Genomic DNA, 18,397 nt, shown 5'->3' with positions numbered 1-18,397 from the left:
AGCTGGTTGCATTCTGGGTATACTTAGAAGATTGGAGCAATAGGATTTCCTAATGGATAGGATGTAGGGTTGATAAAGAAGCGTCAGGATGACTCCAAGGTTTTCGGCAGCACCACTCAGGACATAGTCTTGCCCCAAAAGTTGAACTTGAGTCTAATCAAAACCTTAGATATAATTTCCAGTTTATAGAAAACATGAAGGCTAGAGGAATGAATAAAAAATGTGAGAAAGCAGACAAACAAATATACAGTGCAGGACATTCTGTAGAACAACTGACTAGCTTTTTTCAGTAGGACCATAGCATGAGAAAGAAGTAGGGTGCCAATTGTGTTACAAATGAATACAGGTGTTGCAAAGTATTGACGTTTCTGGACGGACGTGGGTTGGTCAGAGTTCTCTCTCTGGCTGGTTGTGTTTGGTCATAAGCAAATCTCTCTTCCAGTGTGGTATGTAAATATTATCTTTTACGTGTGTCACAACATGAGAAAGATTGAAATACTGGCATGGAAGGGAAGAAAGCCTAAGAATTGAGAAGCCTGGGTATTGGAGGGGTCATCAAGATTTGTACAATGATAGTGATGGAGACAGTGACAGTGAGCTAGGAGCTAACGCCTTCAAGGGACAAGAGGAAACCTGGAGGGTCTATCGATGACAAACTGGGGTACTGGATAGTGTGATCTGATGACATGAAATGTAAAGGTGGGATCTTTTAGTGATGCGGAGGAAATCACTGGGAAGCAGTGATGAAGACACTTCTCTTTAGGTCCAGTGATAGCACCACTGTGAGAGAAAAAAAACAGTCAACCATGTGAGAGGACAGCTGGGGAGACTGTCTTCAGGGAGAGCCAGGTTTCAGTTAGAACAAGAGATGAAGAGAACATTTAGAGACAAAGTTGAGAATACAGAGGTTTTTATCAGTTAACCATTTCAGCACCTGTGCTTTTGCATGTTCTGTTTTCTGGCTTATTTTTTTTTAAACAACTTTATTGAGGTGTAATTTACATGGCATAAAAAATCTACCCATTTTAAGTACATCTTTTTTTAGTAAATTTACTTAGTTGGGCCGTTATCCTCCTGAATTATTTTTAACCCTTTCCCAGTGGGTAAACATAGACTCATTCTTCAGAACCCTTATCAGGTATTCTCTTTTCTGAGGAGCCTTTCCTGATCTTCCCACATGGAGATTTATTCTGATTCTCTCTTGTGTGCATTCTCCTATTTGTTTCATACTAACCCAGACTGAAACTGTTCATTTCTCCAGGATGCTGTGAGCCCTTCAAGGGCAGAAATTCTTATTCATACTGCCTAAGCATGTCTTGCACATAGCCCCTCATACTTCCCAAAACCAGTTAAAACAAACAGTATGTAGGTGGAAACCTAAGTTGAACTAAAGAAACTGACTGGTAGCCCTAATATGGGGTATTCATTAAGTTAAAACTTAGTGGCTTAAAACAATAAACATTTATTATTTCACACAACTGTGGGGCAGGAATTTGGGTGCAGCTTAAGTGGGTGGTTCTGGAGGTTGCAGTCAAGATGTCATCTGGGGATGCATCTGCAGACTTGACTCAGACTGGATGATCCGCTTCCAAGATGACTCATTCATATGACTGGCAAACTGATGTCGGCTTTTGGCAGGAGGCCTTAGAACTTTGTCATGTAGACACCTTTATAGGGCCAATCAAGACCCCTTAAGATTTTATAAGGCCACTGGCTTCCTCCAGAGCAAGTGACCCAAGATGGGGCAAGGCAAATGCTTTAGTGCCTTTAATGACCTAGTCTCGGGAGTCTCCATCATTTCTCAGTACTTTGTTGGTTAGCCAGGTCAGCCCTATTGAGTGTGGGCAGGGATGACACATGGGCCTCATTGCCAGGAGGTGAGAGTCATTGGTGTCAGCTTGGAGGTTGGCTCTCATAAAAGCTCATTAATTCAAAAGTGAAGTAATACATGCTTCGTGTGTAGCAAGCAGTTAATAAATATTTGAAAAGACAAAGGCAAAAGAAATACAAATTTTAAAAGAATAGGGGTTGAAATAACTTGTGGTTAGAGTGCTAAGGAATTAACAAAAGTTACTGAAAGAATTTCTCAACAGCAGTTGAAGTTAGAAGTTAAGACATTTGCCTAACTTTTTTTCTGAAATGTATTATATACTGTGGGTTTTTTCTGCCTAGCGTCAACAAAAACTGTTCTAGGTGATCAACGAAAGCAAATGCTCCAAAAATACAAAGAAGAAAAGCAGCTTCAGAAATTGAAAGAGCAGAGAGAGAAAGCTAAACGAGGAGTATTTAAAGTGGGTCTTTATAGACCTGATATGCCTTGTTTTCTGTTATCAAACCAGACTACTATGAAAGCTGAGCCAAAAAAGGTAAATTTACTATCCTAATTTGATATAGAGGAATAGTTCTTTTAACTGAAATTTTCTTTAAGAGATTAAATAACTAGAATAACCACTTCCCCTAACTCTCTTTATTAATTTAACTAGTTGGTAGGTGGGAATGACATAATAGTAACTCAGAAGATGAAAATCAGGTCTCTTGATGTAGTTTATAGGTTCTTGAGATAGGAAAACAGTGGGCAGAAGTCAGGTTCCAGTGACTGACTGAGGAGGACTGGTCTGAGTGGCTGGAGTACTGAAACCCAGCATAGAAGGGTGGGTGACCTAAAGAGAATGGTCAGTGAGTCAAGAAGGATGAAGTTTGAACCGGGGCAGTGGGATCTGTAATTTAGATAGTCGCTGGTGATTTGCTATTTTAAGATGTGTATAAAAGATCTTAGACTGTGTACTCATTCCTGATTTAATACAAATTGAATAATATAAAGGCTTATTGAATACTGCCTATTTTTCTGGGTGTCATGCATCTCATTGATTTACTTAAACACATCTTTGATTATTTGATTATTATCTGCATATGACCTTAGGATAAGGTGGAAGGGACCCAAAATTAATATAATAGTGTTCAGGTAGAACGATATAGATAAATATATTCTATATATTAGAGGAGGGAGAGATTATTTATGTTTGGAGGAACATCAAAGAAGACCTCTTAGAAGGGGTTAGATTTAAGCTGGCTTTTTGAGATAGGATACCAATCATTGGTCTAAACTATAGACTATTTAAAAATACATTAAAAATATATGTAGGGGAAACAAATGGACAAAGGAAAAGAGAGAGAGAGAGTCAAACAAATGAAGAAACAGACTCTTACCTCTAGAGAACAAACTGGTAGTGACCAGAGGAGAGGTGGGTGAAGGAAGGGGGTCAAACAGGTGATGGGGATTAAGGAGCACATTTGTCATGATGAGCAGAGGATATATATGGAATTGTTGAATCACTATATTATATACCTGAAACTAATATAACACAGTATGTTAACTATGCTGGAAATAAAATTAAAAACTTAAAAAAATATTTATATTATAGTGTGTGTAGGGGGAATAAGAGACCCATCAAGGTGTTAAGTAATAAGATTCGCCAATAATTGTTTTTTATTTTATTTAGATGGTCATTGTTGAATTCTGGTGGCCTTGCAATCTAGAGAAAAGCCTAATTTCTTTAGCACTAGATTTTCCCTGAGATTTGGAGAAGAAAATGACTTCTCATCTAGGGGAAAAATCTGATTATGTCTAAGAAATTTTACATAGTTGATAAATATCTTGCCACTTTTTTTAAAGATTTTATTTATTTATTTATTTATTTGAGAGAGAGAGAGAGAGAGAGAGAGAGAAACAGCATGAGAGGGGAGAGGGCAGAGGGAGAAGCAGGCTCCCCACTGAGCCGGGAGCCCGATGCGGGACTCGATCCCAAGACTCCGGGATCATGACCTGAGCCGAAGGCAGTTGCTTGACCAACTGAGCCACCCAGGAGCCCCATCTTGCCACTTTTCAATCAGCCTTTCTCATGCTAGATTTTTTCCACATTTTGTGACCAAGTCTCCATTGTCTTATTCACTGTGGAGAAATGCGTAATCATGAGACTTGAAGGTAAACTGTCAAAGCTGGGAGAGTAAGCTGTACAGTATCTTTTCATTTAAACAGAAAACAAAAGATCCTAAAACTCTAGTCTGTTCATCTACCCCCTTCTAAATATGTCCAGCTAATCATATTAATGAAGATTCAAATAACTGGAAAATATGACTTGAAATTTCTTCTTTCAGCTCACTGAGAAGTAAGTTTTGAAGCTATTAATTTAAATGTAATTTAAGTCAAGCCAGAAGCAGAAAAAATAGGAATTCAAATTGGCAAGTATCTTTTTGCTATAAATGGTCAAGGATAAAATTTAACTTTAAGATGGAAACTTTATTTCATAAAGAGACATGAAATTAAACTTTTGCCATTCATTTTTTTTAACTTTGTTTTCTTTGACTGTTTTAAGGCTGTTCCATCTTCTGTACGGATTACAAGGTCAAAGGCCAAAGACCAAATGGAGCAGACTAAGGTATAGTTGACAGTTAGTAGGTAATTGTTACTAAGATGACAAATTGTACTTTTTTTCTCAGAGTAAATTAATTTTTAATCTAATACCAGTTTTAAGTGTGGTGATTAATTTGCTAGAGTTAATAGTACCAAAATCAATATTATTGGTATGGTGACATAAAACCATCTTGGCTACTAAGGAAATACTTAAAATATCTTTGCCTGACATCCCTTGTGAGATGTATGCTAAACCTTGTGTCACACTCTTTTGTTTACTGGGCTTCTGTTACGCAGTCCATGTCACCATAAAATGTAGATAGGGATATAAAGCACATAGGATGAGTGTTACAAATTTATGGGTCTTCAAAACACCATATGATTAAAATTATTAGGAAGATTACTGAAAGTGATGTGGGCAAGGAAGAAAATGTATGCCTCTTCATCAGGTGAGGAAGCTGAATTTCATGTATTCAATAACGTTTGAGTCACTACCACATTTCTCTCTAAGGTATGGTAGTGAAAAAACAATTCCTTGTTTTCATTGAGCTTACATGTGAGATAGGCAATTAAAAAAATAAGTCTATAGTATGTCAGATGGTTGTAAGTATTATAGAGGTAAAAAAAAAAAAGAGTGAAGGGAGAAGGGGAGTACTAGAGTAGGTGTCGGGTGGAATTTTGATTGGGGCGGCCAAGCAGGGCCTCACTGAGATGGAGGCATCTTAAGTGAAGTCTTTAAGGAGTGGAAGAGTGAACCATGGGAAAGAGCTTTCTCTCCAGGAGAAGTTTCTAGACCCAATTCAAAGGTCTTGAAGTGAAAACAAGCCTGGAATGTTTAAGGATTCTCAGAAGATTATAGTCAGCTATTTTTACTAGCTTAGATTATTAGCATTTTCTAAAGTCTAGGATTCTAAAGAAACTGTGAGGAAGTTTATATAATGGAAAACTTTTTTCTTCATCTCATTTTATTTGGGGAAGTAGATTTTTTTTGCCGGGTCATTTACAATAGTCAGATTTCAAATGAGGGGTCAATTTACAGGAAAAAATGTGGCAGTAAGGATGGCACGTATTGCACGGAGCACTAGGTGTTACATGCAAACGATCTGTCATGAACACTACATCAAAACTAATGATGTAACGTATGGTGATTAACATAACATAATAATAAAAAAGTGGCAATTTGAGTGCTTGCTTTGGCAGCACATATACTAAAATTGGAATGATCCAGAGGTTAGCATGGCCCCTGCACAAGGATGACACACAAATTCATGAAGTGTTCCATATCTGCCCCCCCCACCGCCCTCCCTGCCACTGCCTCAGCTTTATGTTGTGTTTGTAGTTCTGTTGCCCCTCATTTATCCATTGCTGTTTTTGTGATGTGTCCCCCTACCATCTTTGCCTTTTGTAAGTGGCTCCTGGGGGATGGGGTCTGCTCAATCCTCTCTCTCTTATTCCACTCCACTTTGAAAGAAAGTGGGGGTGGCAGAGATAAGGTGGTGGGTGGTCTTTGTATGGTTGAATTAATAAAATGACTTGAAAACTAACCCCCCCAAAAAAGTGGCGATTTGATTCGTTATGCAATTAAATCACATAACACGTAATCTTTTAAATAGATGAATAACAGGAGTGATGTTCAAGCAATCCGACCTGGTCAAAGACAAACTTCTGAAAGAAAAGTGTCGGACAAAGAGAAAAAAGGTAGGAATTTAGCAGTTATTTTATTATATATCTTATTATAAGCTCTGATGTTGCTGCAACAGTAATAATTACAAAAAGCGTTTGATTATTTTTTTTTCCACAGTTGTACAGCCTGTAATGACCACATCAGTGAGAATGACTCGATCAGCCACTCAAACAGCAAAGCAGATTGCCAGAACAGTCTCCTCTACTACAACAGGAAAGCCAGACACAAGAGCTACCAATGGTAAGAACTATTTCTGACCAGTGACCAATCTAGAATGTTTTGGTCTTTGAGGTTTTTGTGTTCAGTTTTAAAAATCATCATGTACAACTCTGAATAAGAGGCGAGGAAATAGGAGATTCCAGTTCCTAAGGTAGGTTCCATGCCTCAGCACCCACACACAGTGGATGCTCAAAGGTGGAAGTACCTGAATTGGTGGTAGCAGCGCTTCAAAGAGAAAAATTAATGGCCCAGATAAATTACAGCCCATCCATTTGGTGACATATAATGTAAACATTGAAGATATATTAAGTGGGCAAAAAATAACAGATGAAATTCTGACCAGTTTGATCACAATCCTAAAATATGTATGTGAATATGTGAACCTAGGATAAAACTGGAAAAACATACCCTAAAGTGACAACCGTGATTTTTACTGAGTAATGTAATCTTGGGTTCTTTTTTAAAATATTGTGGTTTTTGTGCTTTTCTTTATTTTCCTAATTTTCTATAACAAATATGTATTTGTTAGTCAGAGGCAAGGTGTTAACCTTGGTTTTGTTTTGAAAACAGATGGCCTATACTTGGCAGGAAATTGCATCTGTTTTTATCTCGTTTTATAATATGACTCTTAATCAAAAAATCCTTTAAGATATACATTCCTTTTGTTGCCTTTTTTCCTTTTCCAAATTACTTAGTACTTTAAAAACATCATTTTTCCATCTAGTCAAAATGGTTGTCTTTTTTCACTTTTTAGATAATGAAACAGAAAGAAAGGCACCAAATCAAGGAAGACCTGCCAAAAAGATAGAAACAAAACCTGACAAGGTAGAGTATAAACATCTGTTTATTTCCAGATACTTTGAAAATCTCATTGCTACTTTCATAAAGTTGAAATTAAGCATACAGAACTGCTTCAAGAGGGTTAAGCTACATGTGTGTTAAAACGTCTTGAGCCATAAGGAAGCATCAAAAGGATTTATTGTTGTTGTCTTTCAGGTATTACATCCTCAGAACTTTATAGCTAGAGAAAGCATAATTTGGTTAACGGGAGATAGAGAAATACAGTCACACAGCTGACAGAAACCTTCACATGGAAATTCACTAAGATATAAGATGGAGTAGGGTGAAATGTTTTGACTTTGGATTCATTAGGCATGAATTTGAATATTGTCTCTGCTTCCAATTAACTAGATAACCTTGGGCAAGTTATGAGTTTGTTTTCCCATCTCTAACATGCAATACTTACATAAAGTAATTTTTTTTTTTTTTTTTTTGGGTAAAGATTTTTATTTATTTGACAGAGACACAGCGAGAGAGGGAACACAAGCAGGGGGAGTGGGAGAGGGAGAAGCAGGCTTCCTGCTGAGCAGGGAGCCCGATGTGGGGCTCGATCCCAGGACTCTGGGATCATGACCTGAGCCGAAGGCAGACGCTTAACAACTGAGCCACCCAGGCGCCCCTTACATAAAGTAGTTCTAAGAATGAAATAACCTAGAGGCACCTGGGTGGCACAGTTGGTCTTGGTTTCAGCTCAGGTCAGGATCTCAGGGTCCTGGGATTGAGCCCCGCATCAGACTCCACGCTCAACATGGAGTCTGCTTGAGATTCTCTCTCTCCCTCTGCTCCCCCCATGCTGTCTCTCTTTCTCTCAAATAAAATGTTTTAAAAATTTCTTTTTCTTTTTTTAAAGATTTTATTTATTTATTTGTCAGAGAGAGCACAAGCACGTTGAGGGAGAAGCAGGCTCCCTGCTGAGCAAGGAGTCAATGTGGGACTCAATCCCAGGACCCTGGGATCATGACCTGAGCTGAAGGCAGACGCTTAATAGACTGAGCCACCCAGGCATCCCATGAAATAACCTAAGTTTCTTTCATTTATCCATTTATTTATTTATTTATTTATTCATTCATTCATTCATTCATTCATTTGACAGAGAGAGAGAGAGACATCGAGAGAGGGAACATAAGCAGGGGCAGAGAGAGAGGGAGAAGCAGGCTTCCTGCTGAGCAGGGAGCATGATGCGGGGCTTGATCCCAGGACCCTGGGATCATGACCTGAGCTGAAGACAGACGCTTAACAACTGAGCCACCCAGGTGCCCCAAAATAACCTAAATTTCTGATAGCATCTAGCACAGAGCCTAGTAGAGTCTTCAAAAAAGAGCCACCAATTTGAGGGCCCAATTCCTTGGCTTATGATCCACATTACAGTTCCTTAACCTTAAAAATAAAAGTTTTGCCAGAATGTGAGAAACCTGGCTAAATTCTTTTAAGAATCAAACCTAGCTTCTCCAAGGAAGGCAGTAGAGGATGAATCTTCACAAGCAAGCAGCTGGATCTCATAGTTCTTCCCTTAAGATTGATTTCCTCCTTATGGGTTAACCTAAGTTTTTACTTTCACTGCCATGTTGGCCTCAGGGACAATGTCACTCTTAAATTCTTGTCCAGGTTGAAATACTCAGGTTTCTGTTTACAAATTGTTGAAAATCAGAAACGTAGAAACTTCTAAAAATTATGTTTAAATGAATGCATGAAATGGATGAGGGGATTCAAAAGGTACAAACTTCCAGTTACAAAATAAATAAGTCCTGGGGATGTACTATATCCCATAATGACTGTAGTTAATAATTCTGTATTGCATGTTTGAAAGTTGCTAAGAGAGTAAATCTTAAAGGTTCTCATCACAAAAAAAAAATTCTATTGACTATGTATGGTGATGGTTGTTAACTAGACTTATCATGATCATTTCACAATATATACAAATATTGAATCATATACTTTTTTCTTTTTAAATATTTTATTTATTTATTTGACAGAGAGAGCAAGAGAGGGAACACAAGCAGGGGGAGCGGGAGAGGGAGAAGCAGGCTTCCCGCTGAGCAGGGAGCCTGATGCGGGGCTCGATCCCAGGACCCTGGGATCATTGACCTGAGCTGACGGCAGATGCTTAACCGACTGAGCCACCCAGGCGCCCCTGATGTTATATACTTAAAACTAATATAATGTTATATGTTAATTATATCTCAAGTGAAAAAAAAAAAGTAATTAAATTGAAAAAGAAAATATGCTTCACATTTTATATGGTTCATCTAATTGTGTAACATTGAAACATAGTTTTGCTCATATGACAAGGTTATTTATAATCCTAGATTATTTACAAAAAGGATTTGGTTCTTGGCAATAGTAGTCATCTAAGAAACATTGGATTTCTGATTCTGAAACTATTGTAATTATCAGCATAATCTAAGTAAAAAGAGGTCTGTATTTGTTAGGTGAGTAAATTTTTCCACCTTAGTTTTCATATATTTTAATTTGTTGTGACACCTAAAACCTATTATTTATTCCTATAATGAGGATTGGTTCCCTCTCTTTCTGGATCATAGCAATGGTTTAGTGTAACTGGTCTTCTGATTCCTTGTATGCATTTCATTGTATTTGTTTTTGTCTCTTTATGTTTGTGGGACATATATCTCAGCTTTCACATTTTCAGTCCTGTAAAAATTGGTCAAATATATACCCAGAAGAGGAATTCTCACTCTATTCTGTTTACTCACAACTAGGTTGTTTCTTTTAAAGTCGATAGTGAAGAAAATACTTTGGATTCACAAACTAGTGCAACAAATGGAATGGATCCAGATGGAGTCTTACCAAAAACAGAGAACTTACCTAAGACCAGTACTGCAAAAATGAAAGGGAAGAATTCCTTCGCACCTCAGGATTTTATGTTTCAGCCCCTGGATGGTCTGAAGACCTATCAAGTAACACCTATGACTCCCAGAAGTGCCAATGCTTTCTTGACACCCAGTTATACCTGGACCCCTTTAAAAACAGAAGTGTAAGAATGTAATGTTAATAATGAATTTCTTGCAAAGATGGGTAACAAATGCCTTTCTTAGATTTAGCTTGCGCTTTTCAAAAGTTCTTATTTAAATAGTTAATTATAAATCATGAAAATTTGGTTTTTAAAAAAAATTCTTCAGAAGGCTACAATAATCTATTTGACAGTTTTGATATTTCCTATGCATTGTGGTTGCTAATATTATTTTCATAGTACAATTTGTTTTATTGCTTTTAATGAGTGACTTTATTATAACACTTAGAAATAAATTTTTAGAAAGAAGTAATTGCTGTAATACTGTAGCTCAGACATGGGTTTTTGTTTGTTTGTGGTTTTTTGCTTAGAAAAATTACCTCTAAAGGCAAAAATGATTAACTTGCAAAGTGGAGGCTGGGGGCAGGTGGTGGGGATCATTTGGAATCTTTAAAAGGCAAGATTGTTTGCAGACTGGCTGTTGGCAAACTGCTCAGCAGCGGCAAGACTATTAAGTGTTTCATTAAGAGATTTTCAAAATCTTTAGACCTCATTACAATTAGTAAAGATGGAAAAAAAAAAAAAAAAGATGGACATCCGCACTATATAGGTGTTTAAATTTTTCTGCCCTGGAATAGATATGTTGTTTTTAAAATGAACATACTCAGAACAGCGTGCAACTTTGGATCTGGGGTTGTGAGTTCAAGCCCCACATTGGATGTAGAGATTAAACAAACTTAAAAAAAATTATACATTTCTATTTTTATACCTGGTTTTTAAAAAACAATGTAATTTTGAAATCCTTCAATTAGATGTATAGGATTCATGCTTCATGAAGTTTATTTTTGCTATTGTTTTTAGTGATAAGACTCAAGAAGTGACAGAAGAAATTTTGGCTCAAAAATATAAAACTTACTCTGCAAAGACAGTATATCAAGATTCAGATAAACTACAGTGTCCTTTGGGTTCTCTAACAGTTTCGAATAAAGGTATGGTATTTTAATTACATTTTTACTTGCCTTCTGGATTGTGATTTATCAGAGATTTGTTTAGAGCCCCACAGGGTCAGAAGAGATGGGAAACATGGGGAAAGACATCTGGACAGAGAGTTGGAATGAGGAAAGCGGTCTGAAGAAAGGGGGGAAATAAATATAAATTTGAAGAGATGAAATTATTGAGACATTTTAGAGGAGATGTGGTAAATGAAATCACTGAAGCAGAAATAAAATGTTAAAATTCAACAACAAAAGAATGGAAGGTTTTTTAAAGTTTGTCTTTTGTAGGGGATGTCATTTAAAAAATTGCTGCTTTGAAATTTATATGTGGTGTTTTCTTTGTAGAACATGTCTTAAATAAAGATGAGAGTACTAAAATTTCAAATGACCTTACAATAAAAGAAGTCTCATTACTTGAAATAAATGAAGATCAGATATCTCAGCTCCACCATGATGTGCCATATTTCAGGTTTGTCCATTTGTTCCTAGTGTAAGACTTTGTATTAATGTGTAGATATTTAAAACCAAAATTAAACTATTTTAACCTTAATATAATAGATGAATTAGACTCTGGATGATTTTCATTTTTTTTTAATTTAATTATTTTTTCAGTAGCTAGTGTTTTCATTCATGTGGTTTCTAATTTGAAAGGTAGAAAAAGGTACAAGCGAGAAGCCCTTTCTCAACTATCTCCTAACTCCACAGTTCAAACCTTCCATGGAGGCAAGTGTTATTCATGCTTTGTGAAAAATTTCAAAGAGATAGATAACATATATATAGACAAACATGGATATCTTTTCCTTTTTTTATACAAACAATAGCTTACTATTCTGTTTTCATTTAATGTTTATTGTGGGAGACATTCCATTTTAATACTTAAAGAGCTTTTTCATGTTGTTGTTTTGTTTGTGGGTGTGGGTATGTGTGTATGTTTAGTGACTATATAGTATCCAATTATGTAGATGTACCACAATTTACTTAGTAGTAAATTGCTGTTGCTGGTTATTTATATTGAGTTGGGTCTTTTACTAATACACTCAAGGCTGTAAAGAACAACCTTGTATACTTTCCAGTTCTCTCACGTGAAAATATGTCACCAGGGTAGGGCCAGTTCTTTTTTTTTCATCCCCCCCCCCCCCCCCCACCAAAAGAAACCAAGTTAATCTTTATTTTACAAAAGAAGGATAGTGGGAGATGGTAGGAAGCTCTTTGGCCTACGAAATCATGAGATAGGATTACTTTTCTCCAACTGTGAAGAGTGAAAATTAACATCCTGTTTGGGGAACCTCAATCTTGTCACCTATAGGCCTTGAAAACAAATCAGAGGACTGCATTTGGAGAAAGACTCCAACATTCCACATTACACAGGAAATGATTACATGCTGCTCTTCTTTTTTTTTAAGCTTTTTATTGTGGAAAATTTAAAACCTATATGAAACTGCAGGGACTTGTACACAGCCCCCATCACTCATGGTCAGTCTTGTTTCCTATGTATTCCCATATACTTCTGACTCGGATATTTTAAGAAAATCCCAGATAATCATATCACTTCATAAATATTTCTGTAGGTATTTTTCAAAGTTAAAGACTCCTATTAACATAACCATAATACTTATTGTGGTTAACATAATCATAATTACTTAATGTCCTAAAATATCCAGTCAGTATTCAAATTTTCCAAATTATAGTTCACGTGCAGGCATGCACACACATATTCATGTAAATGTTGTTATTCTCTTTTTTTTTGAGAGAGAGAGAGAGAGCGAGCATGTGTGTGAGCAAGGGGCAGAGGGAGAGGGAGAGTGAGACTCTTAAGCAGGGCTCATCTCACAACCCCGAGATCATGACCTGAGCCGAAATCAAGAGCTGGATACTTAACTGACTGAGCCAACCTGCATACTATTATTCTTTTTTTTTTTTTCCAAGATTTTATTTATTTTTTTGACAGAGAGACAGCGAGAGAGGGAACACAAGCAGGGGGAGTAGGAGAGGGAGAAGCAGGCTTCCTGCTGAGCAGGGAGCCCGATGTGGGACTTGATCCCAGGACCCTGGGCCCATGACCCGAGCCAAAGGCAGACGCTTAACGACGAGCCACCCAGGTGCTACCATACTATTATTCTTGAATGAATGTAGGAAGAACATTCTCATACCTTTTCCAATACAATGTTAACAACTTTTTTTTTTTTTTAAAGATTTTATTTATTTGAGAGAGAGAGAATGAGAGAGAGAGAGCACATCAGAGGGGATAGGGTCAGAGGGAGAAGCAGACTCCCTGCCGAGCAGGGAGCCCGATGCGGGACTCGATCCTGGGACTCCAGGATCATGACCTGAGCCGAAGGCAGTCGCTTAACCAACTGAGCCACCCAGGCGCCCAATGTTAACAACTTTTTGACCTTTGCCAATTAAGTAGATAAGAAATACTCTCTTGCCTGTAGTCTTAATATTCTATTATGAATATCTTTTTGTATGTTTGAAAGCCACTTCAATTACTTTTAGGGCATGAAATTTTAGAATTGTAAAGGATTTTAGTGATTAGCTAATCCATTGTGTTTTCAACTATGAGACATTGAGATAAAAAGCAATTTACCCAACTAAATAATGTCAGATCTAAGCCAGGTCTCTTTTCTCATAAATTAAGTCATCCTCTGTCATGCCATGAGATATAAATAGCTAAAGTTTTCTTTTAAGAAACAAAAACTATCCACAGTTTCTCCTGTGAGGATGCTTTTTATAAAGAAACAGATTACGTTTACCTTAGATTAGTGTTTCTTAACCTTGGCACTATTGATATCTTAGACCAGATAATTGTTGTGGGGACCATCTTCTGCGGTGTAGGTTGTTTGGTAACATCCTTGGCCAGTAGCGCTCCTCCCTCCAGTTCATAACACAGAAATGCTTCTAGACATTGACAGATGTGTCCGAGGGGACAAAATTGACCCCTCTTGAGAACCACTGCCTTTGGAGTAGCAAGCAAAGCCTAAATAATTACAGAGAATCTGTAAGGCTCTATCACTGTAATTTCATACTTACAGTTTTTAGTTTCAACTTACTCTTGAGAGTTGGGTTGGTCTTAGTCTCATGGTCAATAACAGAACTAACAGAAAAGTAAGGAACATCTGATTCTGTAAAGTCTAAGACTGGAAGAAATTGGAAATATTAGTGTGAAAAATGGGCTCTTGGCACTAACAATTTGCATAAGTTTTAGGTGTAGGAAGAGGGACACAGGGTATCAACTTGTATTTGTGGATTTTAATGAATCACAGTTCATAAAATCAGCATCAACTCTGAAAAATTAACATTGTGACCATCTTTTATACCTTCCTAATGTTACGTGTGTCATAATGCCAATACTTAGGTATTAGTATGAGAAACATTTGTAAAACTGAAATGTATGTCATAATTTTAGAAATATTCTTCAGTCAGAAACTGAGAAATTAACTTCGCACTGCCTTGAGTGGGACAGGAAGCTTGAATTGGACATTCCAGATGATGGTGAGGGAACATTTATATTTTTTTTGTTTTAGTTTTGGTTTTTTAAATATATTTATCCAAAACAATGATCTAGGGTTGTCTAACTGAATTGGTTACATTGTTATTCAAGCAGCAAGAATTTTTCATATCTCAACATATGTTTGCTGCTATCTCTGTACTAAAATGGACATGATTTAAAAGATACAAGGAATTGGAATATTGGTTGTTATTGCTGAAAATTAGACATTTCCCCATTATTAGATTGATATAACTATGAGTGACATCTGTAACTGGTATTGTCTAATCACACAAAACTATTTTTCTGAATGAAAATTACCTAAATCAATATGGAACAGATTTTCAGGAAAGTTCCTTAATCTTACTTATTTGGGGAAGCTATTTAGAAAAAAAAATCATTTAGGGGGGTGGGGGGATGGGTTAGCCTGGTGATGGGTATTGAGGAGGGCACGTTCTGTATGGAGCACTGGGTGTTATGAACAAACAATGAATCATGGAACACTGCATCAAAAACTAATGATGTAATATATGGTGATTAACATAACAATAAAACAATTTGAAAAAAAAAAGAAAAAAAATCATTTGTGTTTTGTCAGTGTGAAGCGTTTCATAGATACTGATGTGTGATGGGTTGTTTGTGGTTGAATTCTTATTAAACACAAGGAAAGGTAGAGTGCTGTTGATTGTGCAGAAGTATGTATGAGAATGAATATTGCTAATTTTTAACATGAATTGAAGCAGATAGTGAATGCTAAGTATTTGTAAAGCAAAGTTTTGTAGTGATATTTTTTGTTTTGCATTAAGGTAAGAATTTGATTCTGTAAGCCCGAGGATATTTATGGTGAGGTCTTCTTATCTGGTGGGCTGGCAATAAAGGTCCAGTTTTGTCCTTTAACTTTTAAAAACCTCATATTTCCTTTAGCTAAAGATCTTATTCGTACAGCAGTTGGGCAAACAAGACTCCTTATGAAAGAAAGGTTCAAGCAGTTTGAAGGACTGGTGGACAATTGTGAATATAAACGAGGTGAAAAGGAGACTACCTGTACAGATCTGGATGGATTTTGGGATATGGTTAGTTTTCAGGTATGTGGTCAAGCATTTTTCGTGTATTAACTCCGAGTAGGTCTTTTTGAAAAGGAGGTTAGCAAAAATAAAATGGGGGTAATGGGAGCTGCTTTTTAGGTACCTGTAATATTAAATGAGATATTAGATATTATTAAATGAGATATTAAAGATACTATCTTTATAAACTGTAAAGCACTGTCTAAATTTTAAAGATTTATTTATTTATTTTAGAGAGAAAGAGAGCAGGAGCAAGGGGGAGGGGTAGAGGGCAAGAGAATCTCAAGCAGACTCCCCGCTGAGCATGGAACCTGTCATGGGGCTCAGTTTCATAACCCTGAGATCATTACCTGAGTCAAAACCAAGAGTCGGACACTTAACCAACTGAGCCACCCTCACGCCCCAGCACTGTCTAAATTTTATAACTGATGTCCACTTCTTCCCCATGTTGTCAGGATGATTTCTATATGGTTTGGAAATTGAGATTATATTCAACTGTTGCATAGACCATGATGACTCTACATTTGAGAAAAATGAGCAAATTTAGTCTTTACTAGTTCAGATCATCTAGCAATTATTGAGTTCTTAATGTGTGCCAGGCAGTGTACCAGGAGTTGAAAAATAAGGCAAATTCTCTCTCCCAGAGAAGTTTGTAGCTTATTAGCAAGTCAGACACAACATATAATTTCACTCTAATGTACAAAGTGCTGTGATAGTGGGAATCACTAGGAAGATCAGGAAAGGTATGGGAGGAGATGACACTTTCTAGCTTTTTGATCTTATTTTAGAGATGAACATATACTATTTCAGGAACTAGTAGCCAATAATCATTAGACATTTGATAAAAGCTTCAAACCTGGGGGGAGAAAATAAGTCAAAGCACCCCAGAAAGAAAGCTTTTTGGAAGGAGTAAATGAGGATAATAAAGGAGAAGAGAACTTTTAAATGCAAGTGTTAATATTCTCAAAGAGACCAGACATTTCATCTGCCAAATAAGAACAGCTATTAAAAAAAGAACATTCCAAGCACAACAAAAATTACTCTTTGAAGTTAAAAACTATGAGAGCAGAAATGTAAGATTCAATAGAAAGATGGAATATGAAGTTAAGGTATCCCATAAAATGGGAGAGATGTAAAATAAGAGAGACTGTATAAGAAATAGATAAGATTAAGTGGATCAGTCTAGAAAATATAATATCCAAATAATAGGAATTCCAGAAAAAGAGAATAGAAAAAATAGAAGAGAGGAAATGATCAGTTAGTTTAAAATTTTCCCCAGAACTGGAGGACCTGAATTCCAGATTGAAGGAGCCCATTGAGTGCCTAGCCCTGTGAATCAGAGTAGACTCACACCAATGCACATTATTAAATATGATTGTACAACTTTAGGGATGAAGAGAAAAACCTAGAAGCTTCCATGGAGAAAAAAAGTTTCATACAAAGGGTCAAGAATCAAAATAGCCTTGGATTTCTCAACAGAAACACTGAAAGCTGAGAGAAAAATGCCCTCAAACCTCTGAGGGAAAATAACTTCCAGCCTGGAGTTTTGTACCCAGCCAATCACATGTAAGGGTGAAAAGGCACTTTTTAGACTCCCAGAATCTCAAATTTTACCTCCCATGTTCCCTTTCTTAGGAAACCAAGTGAGAATGTATCTCACAAATATGAGGATGAGGGAGTAAACCCAAGAAGCAGGAGGAGGTGGGACTGATCCCCAGATGGGGGCTAAGGGAATGGGGCTGAGGTGATTTGAGGTGTGTAGTTAGGAAGCAGTAGTTGAGGTTGGAGCAGGAGGATACAGGGCTCTGTGAGCTTGGTCTCTGTGAAGCTGACCTAAATAAAATACCTGATTTGTTTGCTTTTTAAATTGTGTTAAGAGGGGGCGCCTGGGTGGCTCAGTCGTTAAGCATCTGCCTTTGGCTCAGGTCATGGTCCCAGGGTCCTGGGATTGAGCCCCGCATCAGGCTCCCTGCTCCGCGGGAAGCCTGCTTCTCCCTCTCCCACTCCCCCTGCTTGTGTTCCCTCTCTCGCTGCGTCTCTCTCTCTCAAATAAATAAATAAAATCTTTAAAAAAAAAAATTTAAAATAAATTGTGTTAAGAGGAGGTTTATATAGACTTGAGAGGTGAATTGATGATAGATACATAGAAGCTAAGCAAATAAAAAGCAAAAATAATGATTCAGTAGAGAAAAAGTGAAGGAAACATAATAATGTCCATTGCTGTACAGCCCAGATGTGAATTGTGTTTAGGTAGTCATGATGATGTGTTGCTTTATGACCAGTTTTTATATATTTACCAATTTTCATAATGAATTGGTTCACTACCATCCTTCAGTAGTGACCAATGAGTTTTGTGTTTTTTAGTGTTATTAATGGATAGATTTGAAGGTTTTTGATGTGTTTGTATTGTTCACATTTATCACCTATTGATGATCATTTCCCAAATTTGGCTGTTGGGAGACTTTTCAAGTGCGCTCCTGGGACCTCTTTTTTTTTTTTTTTTCTTTAGAGCTGTTTTGAGGTCTAATCTAATATAAAATTTACCAGTTCTAAATGCACAATTCAGTGTGTTTCAGTAAATTGACAGAGTTGTTCAACCAGTGCCACAATCCAAATGTACAGTATTTTCAGCATAAAAAGATCTTCTTTCCTATGTGCAAGTCAATCCGCATTCCCACTCCCAACCCCAAGCAACTCAGTCTTTGTGGATTTGCCTTTTCTGGACATTT

The 18,397-nt window shown here is 36.9% G+C and overlaps 1 protein-coding gene and 1 non-coding gene across 8 annotated transcripts in view; both read left to right on the top strand.

The window, feature by feature from the left end:
- The window catches only part of DLGAP5 (DLG associated protein 5), a 109,397-nt gene that overhangs the window by 71,733 nt on the left and 19,267 nt on the right, over positions 1–18,397 (top strand). For all 7 annotated transcript variants that reach the window (XM_073895247.1, XM_073895245.1, XM_073895246.1 and 4 more), the window contains exons 3-12: positions 2,173–2,366; positions 4,374–4,436; positions 6,025–6,109; positions 6,213–6,335; positions 7,069–7,139; positions 9,872–10,146; positions 10,984–11,111; positions 11,463–11,586; positions 14,524–14,609; positions 15,529–15,689. In XM_073895247.1, the coding sequence (XP_073751348.1) occupies positions 2,173–2,366; positions 4,374–4,436; positions 6,025–6,109; positions 6,213–6,335; positions 7,069–7,139; positions 9,872–10,146; positions 10,984–11,111; positions 11,463–11,586; positions 14,524–14,609; positions 15,529–15,689 (1,310 nt within the window). The remainder of the gene's footprint in view (positions 1–2,172; positions 2,367–4,373; positions 4,437–6,024; positions 6,110–6,212; positions 6,336–7,068; positions 7,140–9,871; positions 10,147–10,983; positions 11,112–11,462; positions 11,587–14,523; positions 14,610–15,528; positions 15,690–18,397) is intronic.
- LOC112822920 (U6 spliceosomal RNA) lies at positions 5,596–5,699 on the top strand. The gene has a single exon (XR_003207888.1). It is a non-coding gene; the product is annotated as a U6 spliceosomal RNA (small nuclear RNA).

Source organism: Callorhinus ursinus, unplaced genomic scaffold (assembly GCF_003265705.2).
Source record: "Callorhinus ursinus isolate GAN/ISIS: 27379988/994484 unplaced genomic scaffold, GSC_fseal_2.0 scaffold8, whole genome shotgun sequence".
NCBI lineage: Eukaryota > Metazoa > Chordata > Mammalia > Carnivora > Otariidae > Callorhinus > Callorhinus ursinus.
Note: the sequence above shows the minus strand (reverse complement) of the source record. Positions and strands in the feature narration are given on the sequence as shown.